The sequence below is a fragment of the Cucumis melo genome, chromosome 2 (assembly GCF_025177605.1).
Source record: "Cucumis melo cultivar AY chromosome 2, USDA_Cmelo_AY_1.0, whole genome shotgun sequence".
Classification (NCBI taxonomy): Eukaryota; Viridiplantae; Streptophyta; class Magnoliopsida; order Cucurbitales; family Cucurbitaceae; genus Cucumis; species Cucumis melo.
This window is the reverse complement of record NC_066858.1, coordinates 15,520,022-15,530,437: the sequence shown is the minus strand read 5'-3', so window position 1 is coordinate 15,530,437 and position 10,416 is coordinate 15,520,022. Positions and strand designations below refer to the sequence as shown.

The window sequence follows — 10,416 nt, the reverse complement described above, 5'->3', positions numbered from 1 at the left end:
GATGGTGAGTCACTAAAATATTTCGAGATCACCGTCTGACCTCATCGAAATCAGAATATATGTGGTTAATAACGACCCCTCTAACATTTAGCTCCTTAAGCATGAGTTGAAGTCTCGTGTACGATTAACAAGATTTGTAATAGTGCTAGAGTAACCAAACCATAAGAAGTCTTGGCGTCCATATCGACGTTAGAGGGCAGCAAAGGCAAAGTTGGTTAGTTAGCCGATACATGCTTCCAATTTTGTTGTTTCTTGTTTGGTTTCTTACTAATAGCTCCCTGAATTAATGAATTATCTTAGTGCCTCTGTTCTAGCTTCTAGCTTGTTTAGAATTATTAATTAGTTTGAAGTCTATTTTTGTAGAAATTCGAGCATCACACACATTTTAGTGGCTTCAAAGGAGAGTAAAGGTCAGATCCAATGTGATCCTGAGACAACTTGTTCGAGCATCTAAAATCGTAACACCATAAGTATGGCGTTGCGAAGCTCTTTGACAGTCGTTATAAAATAGTTTGCCTTCATATTTGGGTAAGAGAGGAGAGTTATGTACTGATTTTGAGAGCTTTAAGCTCTGTTTTGGCCCCTCTTGGCCGAAAATCTTTTTTACAAGCCTTGAGATTTCTTTGTTTAATGACTTGTAAAGAAGATTTTTGTTGTTGAGATTTGAGATTCATTGACCGAGTAGGCGCCAAACAATGATTTTGAGGTTTGTTGGGCATTTTTTTAGATTTTAATCTTTGCCAAAAAGCTTCCCGTGTTACTGTTTTCAAAGTAGATGAAGATTTGTGTGAAGCAGACGCTAATTATTAAATATGATGTGTTCATTGATATCATCTCATTATGCTAAAAGTGGATAATACTATATCATTGTGGAGACACGTGGAGGTTCGTTATCTTTATCATTACATTACATAACATGAACGGTTCCTTGATCGTATGATCCCAAAGCAAGAAATTGAATTAAAAATGCAAACCCGGCTGGAAAGAGAAAAAACAATGAATTAAAGAAAAACTTGACAGACAACAATAAAACCTTACATTATAAAACTTTCAATAAAAATGAAAAACAATAAAAATTGGGTTTAATGGTGTATGCCCCTTTCCTTCCGGCTTGACCTCAATTATCATTTGTATTGCTCAAAAAGCTCATTAACGACATACACACCCAGGCTTCTTATAACAACTTTAGCCTTTTTCTTATAATTCCAAACCTGAAACGAGACTTCGATTTTGTGTCGATTATTCTCGTTCAAGTATATCAATTGTGATGGAGGAGTTCTTAGTAACAACATATGCTCTGATTTTGACCCACACCAACCTTCCATAGTAGGCATCATAACCATCAATCAATACTTGAAAACGAATAAAACCCTCAGCATCACATGAATCTTCATCCACTTTGAAAACAACACACACAACCAAAGCAGGTATGATCGTATCTGAATTCTGTTGAAAGCTAAAACTTGTTGAACTTTCTGTGGTTTGATTGTTGCAGAATTTCGGGATCTTGCTGTACGCTACGATTAGCTCTCTTTTGAAGTTCCTTAATTCAAGGTCCTGTAGAATTAAGATTTAATATGCTCAAAATCAATGTTAAGAAAACAAGAGAGAAGCATATAATATGAACAAAATAGAAATTAGATGAATATTAAAACAGAGGAACCTGATTTCTGAACATGATATCGGCAATGTAGTCAGGACTTATTACAAACAATTCGCAACCACTAGCATCCACTCGGGTTAAACAATGTGGAATCTTCACAATGTTTCGAAGAAACTTACAATTCCTTAGTTCAAGATGCCTCAATGATGAAAAATTTTGGAGGGAAGGTAGAGAACAGAATTTGTTTCCGGACAAATTTAGCTCCTTCAAGGTAGTGCAGAAATTAGATAAATTTTCCAAAAAATCTGTATTTGATATGTTGCAATTTTGTAGATCCAATATAGTCAAGTTTGAAAATAAGCTTTGTTGGGGAAAATTTAAGCTTGATCCCGAGGGAAACATGTCGAGTCTAGAACACTCATGAAGATCAAGTTCCTTAAGACTCTTTAACAAATGAATTTCACTTGGAAGAGAAATCAGGTTTGTGCAATAACTAAGGTTCAAATTCTCAAGCCCAATAAGATATCTAATTGATGAGGGTAACTTCCTTATGGCTGTACCTTTCAAATTCATCTCCCTCAAAGACTTCATATTTTCATCAAATTCTGGAAGTTGTTCAAGCTTATAGCAGTTAGTGAGACTCAAAGAATCAAGAGACTTCAATCTGAGGCAACTAGGAAGCTCTTCAAGTAGATGGCAAGAATCAAGTTTTAAGGCAATAAGTTTATCGAGAGATCCAACGGACTCGTGAATCGTTCTTAAAGAGAAGCAGCCCCTAAGATCTAATATCTCAAGGTTTGATGCAAATGAAAAGTCAGTAATTCCCTTAAGATTTTGACAATAACTAAGATTCAAAACTTTAAGGGATTCATACTTGAGGTGGCTTGGAAACTTTTCAAAATAGTTGTCAAAAATTTGTTCGATCTTTCGGCATGAATCGAGATTCAAAACTTCAATAGACCCTGACTTGCTGATGTATCTTGGAAGCCTTTCAAGGTTTCTACATCCTTCAAAGTCTAGAATAACAAGTTTATCAAGAAAGCGTCCAACAGAGTCATGAATTATTCTCAAATTATAGCATTCTCTAAGATGTAGTTCCTTAAGGCTTGACGATGCCGATAAATCGGGAATTTCTTTCAGCTTTATGCATCCACTTAGATTCAAAACTTCAAGAGACTTTAACATGAGGAAGCTACTTGGAAGCTTTTCTAGATTTTCACAGCCTTCGAGGTCCAAGGTAACAAGCTTACTAAGAGAAGCAATAGATCCATGAATCATTTCCAAACGTTTGCAACTTCTAAGATATAATTTTTCAAGGTTTAATGCTACAGAGAAGTCAGGAGTTTCCTCTAATAACCGCCAATAACTCAGATCAACATGCTTCAACATTTTGCAATCCTAAAACACACGGAAAAATTCATTAAAAACACTTGCAGTGATATCAAGCACACAAGTAGAAGTTGTAAAATTTAATTACCTCAAATATAATCCCTGGATGTTTGTTGGATACACCGTTTATGACTAGTCCAACTAGCCCGCCATTCACAACAAAGCTTATAGGGAAATACCATTGAACATTAGATGATGAGTATTCAATCCACTTAATATTAGGTAAATACTTGAATATATTTGTAGGAAATTTTGCTGCATTTTGAAGGATAAGCAACCTAAGATTTTCCATGTTTCTAAATGCTTCTGCTTCAACAATCAATGGACGGTTGCTGCGCAAGTCTAGCTTTATGGCTTTAACTTTATGAGTTCCCTACAAAGTTAAATATGAAGTCATTCTAACATTATTAACAAATAATCAAGCTGACCCCCATTTTTTTTATCACAATGTCTTTGGACATAAGTAAACGAAAATAATTACATAAGGTTACTCACGGATTTTTCTATCAACATCTTGACAGCTTCTTTTGCCACCCACAGCCTACTCCTTTTTTCTGGCTTAGAAGATTTACAACGTACAATCGTCTGACCCATTTGTCGAATTAAATCATGCATTTGTATCTTGCCATCTTCAACCGTAACAAGAGAAAGATCCATGAGAATTATAATTCTGGATTCTAGATAAGGATCACATGCCTTTAACACATTCTTACTGTAGCTAACATCCTCTCCCACAAAAAAACAACAAATATCAAGGAAAATTTCCTTTACTGGGGGATTTTCTTCAAGCCTCTTAAAACTTATTTGGAAAACAGCTTCAATACCTGGTTCCGGGAAGTTTTTAAGTTCATCTAATTTGCTTTTCCATATTTTTTGGTCTCTCTTACAAAGTAGAGAACCCAAAATAACAAGAGCTAAAGGAAGACCGTTGCAATAGCGTACAACAAGTTCTGAAAGGTCCAAATAATCCCTTGATGGATGATTTTGCTTAAAAGCATGCCAACAAAAAAGCTCAAGAGATTTGACATAATCCAACAATTGAATAGGATGTATTTTATCAAATGAATATCTTTCAAGTAAATGTCTATCTCTTGTTGTCACAATGATTTTGCTACCACGACCGAACCAATCACGTCCACCTACCAATGCATCTAATTGATCGTCCTTATCCACGTCATCCAAAACTATAAGAACTTTCCTTGAGCACAATCGATCCTTCATGATATTCATTCCTTTGTGCACATTGTCAACCTTCAAGTTATTATCCTTAAAGATCTCACTGAGTAATTTTTCTTGCAGTTGAACTAGACCATTAAATTGCTCTGAAGCTTCTCTAACATTTGAAAGAAAGCAACAAGCTTCAAATTCATATGTGATTTTGTTGTATAAAGCTTTGGCCAAAGTTGTCTTACCAATCCCTCCCATCCCATGTATCCCCACCATGTTGACACCATTATCTAACACACCATGGGAGGCGAATTCCTCAACAGCTTTAAGTTGAGAATCAATTCCAACAGGATGCTTGGCTACATTTAGTAGTTGTGTTTGTTTTAATATAGACACCTTCTCTACAAGGTCATGAATAAGATGAGCTTCATTCTTCCTATCATCATTTGATTACACATTATACACGGACACATAGTGATGAAAAATAAAATGAGAAATAGTAAATAAATATATGGTAATTTGTATCGACTAAAGAAAAAATAATATTTTCAAAAATGTCATTTTTTTTATTTAAGCTATTTTGATAAAAAGAGAAATTGCAATAGGTAGCATTTTGAGAACCACGTTGTTTTACAATTTTGCAAATATGGCAAAATTCTCACTTTTTAAAACAATCTCCATTTTAAATTTGTTATTATTCTCAGGTTACCATTCAATATATAACTTATTTATTCTCCTCTTTTTAATGCCTTAATCATCCCTTATTTCTTCTCGCACTTTTTTAGGCTTTAATCATCTTTTCTTATATGGAAAAAAACGATTTGTTCTTTCCATCTTAATCTTGATTTTAGAATATCAATAGTACATTAATTGTAATATAAAATATAATGGTTATTGATTGAAATAATTTAACTCTGTGATTTTTCTCTACTTTGATGTGTATTTTGTGTTTAATTTGATTTCAAATATATATATATATATATATTTTTACATAGGTTTTGTTTTGGTTTTACTTTGTATCAGTGTTGTAATGTATACTTATATTATATGTATTATATATGGTTGATATACTTACTACGTGATTTTCATTTTTTCAAATTTTATGCAATTTATTATAGTATTATGAAGAATATGTATGAACTCAGTGTATCATTATCTAGTATATCAACAACATATTATTAAAGCATATCAACATATTAACAAAGTGAATCATTATCAAGTATATAAATCAAGTTTTCAAGTGTATATCAATAGTGTATAAGTATGACTTCAAGCATATCAAGTGTATTTAATTAATCAAAGTATATCAGTGAATAATACAAGTGTGGATTTGCAATACATCAAGTGTATCAAACATATCACATGCATCAAGCGTATCAAATTTGTTGAGTGTACTAATTAAGCATAACAAGTTTGTTACCAGTGCATCAAGTGTATCAAGAAGAATCAAGTGTAACAAGGAGTATGAGGTGTATCAAGGTGTTTCAAGTGTATCAAATGGTATCGAGTGTATCAAAGAGTATCATGGTGCGGCCCAAAGGTTATCAAGTAGTATATAATGTATATCGGGGGTATTAAGGAGAGTATCAGGTGTAACAAGGAACATTAGGTGTATCAGATGTGTATCAGATGTATCAAACATATATCAGTAACAAAGTCATTTGTGACATTTTACATCTTCTATATGTGGGCTGGATTCGTTTTTGCCATTTTTGCAGACAATAAATTTGTGTGTGCTATGAACTTAATTATTATAACTTGTTTTGCCTTTTTTTGGGAGTGCTTCTTTATAAAAGAAAATTGTTTAAAATAAACTTTAAAATTGTTTTAGAGCTATTTTGAGTAGTTGCCAAATAGTTCATAAAAAAATTTCCAAAATGACTTATTTTAAAAATTAAATACTTGAAACGTTTAAATCAATTATACCTGATTGTTTTTAGTACAACTTGGGGACTCAAACATCTCACATCTACGATGGAAGATCATGTCAATTATCGATGAACTAAGCTCATCTTGAGATTAAATATTTCAATATCAAAATTAGAATCAACAAAAGTCTGTCTCAGAGCAGACAACATGCTCTCAACAAGGGAAATCATGTTCTTAGAAAAGTAAAAGATAATTTTACTTTTTAGAAAAGCCCACGACTTTTATAAAAGCAGGCTATTTTTCCTTTTTATAGTTGTTAGGCCAGTTTAGTCAACTTCCCCTATTACACTCGTTTAAGAGGGAAGAAGTAAAAGAAATATGAAAAAGAATATAAAAAGTCTAAAAAAAATAATACCAATAATTTGGAAGATCCCAACCAGACAAAGTAGCAGCAGTGGTCAAAGCCTCCTTCCATGGTTGAATCTTGTTGATCATTAACCGATTTGTTTCATATTTGGCCATTGCTTCACCAAAACTACCAGTTTGTTTTACAACCTCAGTCGGACAAACGTTGTAGAAGACTGGCAGAACTCTTTGTTTCTTCGATCTCATACACTCTAATTATTTTCACCAGTTCATCCAAACACCACGTGGAAGATGCATAATTTTGGGAGAAAATAATGATAGAAATCCTAGACTCCTCTATAGATTTGAGAAGGGATTTAGAAATTTGGTGACCCCTATCTAGCTTGTCATCTATGAAGAAATTGACGCCCTTTTGACGTAAGGCCACAACAAGATGACTGATGAACTTGTCTCGAGTATCCTCTCCTCTAAAACTCAAAAACACATCATAACTCCACCTCAAATTTGAAGAACAAGACGATGATGATTCTGCTCCACCAACAGAAGAAGAACCCATCCGAATTCTAAAATTGTCAGAAGTAAAAATCCAGCTAAAGAGAGACAGCAAAAAACAACGCGGTTTTTTTTTTTTTTTTTTTTCTAGTGAATAAATGAACAATTTATGCAAGTTAGGAAAAAAAAAGTCAACTATTTTGATTATAGTATTTTTAAATTTAAGAAGTACTCATGCATCAATGCAAGTTCTTCGTAAGCAAAAGAACATTTCAACTTTATGGCTATCTACAGTAACAAAAATATTTTGACTAACTAGACCGTGTTACAAGCAAATTCATTAGTTTTTTAACAAACATAAATATCCATGGAAATTTTCCAGGGTCTTCAAGTTTTTTGTAACCTAATTTTAACATCTTGAAGGTTTCAACAATATGCTTGCTCATATGGTAAATGAAATATATATTCTCAGAAATTCCCTGGTATTGACTATTGCCTCCATTGAGAATGGTAATAGAGTTTTTGTTCTTTTTTGAAAATACACAAGGCAAGATCGTCAATAGATGCACCGCAAACATCTCAACTAGAATAACATCTCTTCGGTACCTTCATCACGCTCCAAGACCAAAAGTTATTCATTAAACAATGGAAAGGTACAAATCATCTCTTTAGTACCCTCATCAATGTATTTCTTATAGTCCTAATAAGGAATACATTGATGTATGTTTAATGAAGAGTAACATATATTGGTATTTACTATTGATGTTGATGTACTCTCCTACTAGTGTAAATATGTATATGGTGTTTTATTTGCGAAGAAAGTAAGAAAAACAAATTTTAAGAAATATTATTCAAAGTTCTTATTTATTTGAAATTGTGTGAGAATGAGGTTGTCTCATGATTTGTATCGTGAGGGTTTCCTACGTTGTTTCCGACAAAGACACTCATCATGATATTAATTAATTAAAGAACTTTTTTTGAGTATTCCTTTGAGTACACATCATTAATGGATTGCTAATAACTTGTAGAATTCTTCTTCGCCAGCAATTCAATAGAAAGGTAAAAAGCTGCCAATAGAAAGGTAATCTCTCAATGAAGTTTATTTGCAGCTTCATAATCTATTTTGTTTTTACTGAAACCAAATTATTATAGCAATATTCAATTATAATCAGTCAATTAATTAGAAAGCGAAATAAAATGAAGAAAACCAGTGACAGTTTGCATTGCTTGAAAGCTCATGGGTACATCAGCCTTATCCATTAAAACTTTTGCAAGCCATAGACGAGACTTTGATGTTGTGTGGATCATTCCAGTTTAGGTATGTCAATTTTGTTAGATGAATTCTTAGTAAAACATATGATCTGATTTTGATGACAAGTGCAGTCCAAAGAATAGGCCTCATGAATATTTGACCGTCGATTGATGTACTTTTTGTTTTTAATAGAAACTTACGAGGTATGAGACTTGTAGGCCCCATATCCCAATTTTATTAAAACAAAGTAGTTACAAAGCGAGGCTAGAGTTAAGCCCAATAAGATTCAATACATGAGCAGTTGCACAAAAAGCATTTAAATTCAAAGAGGTTGTACTTTGACTATAGTCTTTGAATAGGCCGTGTCTACTTGACCACATACCAGCAAGGTTGCAAATATTCTCCCAGCTTCCCATCATGCTGATTTGTTCCTCGTTGAAAATCATGTTATTTGTCTATCCATGAGGTCCGCATGGATGTTGCAATCATATTGAATTTTAAGATGGAGCTTGTACTATTTTGTTTAATAGTACACAGGCAGGAACACAATGATTTTGCACTACTTTCCTGTATGAATATTGTTGTTTTCCCCAAGGATTTTCCTCCATATGCTCTTTGCCTTAGCGCAATATATGAATATGTGGTTCAGATATATTTAGCCACAACTTCGCAAGAGATACACCAATTTGGATTGAGACAAGTTTTTGGGAATCTCCTTTGAATGATATCCATTGTGTACGTTTACACGTTCATGAATGACGGTCCACAAGAAAATTTTGCATTTTTTTTTTTGGAAATACTAGAACCCCATAAGTTTTTGAAAATTACCAACTGTTTGCCCATAGAGTTCATGTTGTTTTCTTCATATAGTGCTTGTTTTTTACTGATGCAATGGAGAATTGGCTGTTGCTGTTTAAAAGCCAGTTTGGTTTGCTTGGTCACTTATTTACATCAGTGACCGGAAGTGAATTTTTTATAGCTTGCCAAGTATTTGTTTCCATGTTGTTCATTTGTCTTCTCGTCAAAAGATTCCAAATATTTATGCTCATATCCCACATATCTTTGACTGAGGCTTGTTGATTGTTTGAAATTGCATAAAGTACTCTTGAGAATTTCTTTGATAGAGGAGGGTCCCCGTTCCAATTACTATGCCAGAAAGAGAGATTTTCACCACTATTAACAATCCATTTCAACTTTGTTTCAAACCAGTCTTTTCTTTTTAAGATTGATCTAAAAGGGGCTTTTGCAGTACTATTTCTACTCTCAGCGGGGAAATCACCAAGATTCTTCTTTTAGTATTTTAGAGGTAGCTTCTCCAGAGTTCTCGATTTCTTTGTATACAACCATTGGAGCTTTGATAAGGAAAGGAGGCAAGTAGGAATACTTGTTAAGGATGACTTGATCAAAGTGAGCCTACCACCTTTAGAAATTTGGTTGTATCTCCATCCATTTAGATTTTTTATGGATTTTCTCAATAGTTTGTTCCCAAAAATTCATGGATTGAGGTTTACCCACCAATTGAGTTCCCAGGTAATTAACAGAGAGGTTCTTTTGGACAATACCCCATTGATCGGTCACTATCTTATTTCTTTCAGTGGTAACATTGATAGGGCTAATTGTTAATTTTGCAGTATTGATTTTAAGTCCAAAAGCTAGATTGAACAACTTGATGGCCAATTAAAGATTATTCAAGCATGTATCATTATCCTCAATGAAGATAAAAATGTCATCATCATAAAGCAAGTGGTTAAAGCTACATTAATTATTTAAGACAACACCTTTTATGGCTTTCCTTTTGTCCAGGTGATTCAAGAGTCTACTCAGATAATCCATTGCAATGACAAAGATAAAAGGGGAGATAGGATCACCTTGACGAATTCCTCTGGTCGGTTTGATTCTCCCTTGAGGTTTCCCATCAATAATGAGAGAGTATTGCATATTGCTTATGCAAGCTTTTATCCATTTTCTCCATCTCGGATGGAACCCTTTCATCCTTAACATGCAGACGATGAAACCCCAATTGATTTTATCAAAGGCTTTTCAATGTAAAGTTTCAAGAAAAATCCGTTGATCTTTTTAACTCTTCAAAAGTCTATGGCTTCATTTGTTATCAAAATAGCATCAGTATAATGTCTATTTTTCACAAAGGCCATTTGATTTTTTGCAATTGTTTCTGCCAAGGTTGTCTTTGAGTCTTGTAGCCAGGGTCTTTGCAATGATCTCGTAGAGAGGTGGTGAGGCTGATGGGTTTATAATCTGAAGTTTTGGAGCATTTTTA

General features: G+C 33.5%; 1 protein-coding gene across 1 annotated transcript; it reads right to left on the bottom strand.

The window, feature by feature from the left end:
• Window positions 1-1,239: 1,239 nt before the first annotated feature.
• On the bottom strand, window positions 1,240-6,950 carry LOC103487452 (disease resistance-like protein DSC2). The gene is given in 8 exon segments (XM_051081766.1): window positions 1,240-1,557; window positions 1,664-2,347; window positions 2,654-3,001; window positions 3,081-3,365; window positions 3,488-3,588; window positions 3,772-4,595; window positions 6,444-6,646; window positions 6,648-6,950. Coding segments are annotated over 8 exon segments (3,066 nt in total).
• Window positions 6,951-10,416: the final 3,466 nt, after the last annotated feature.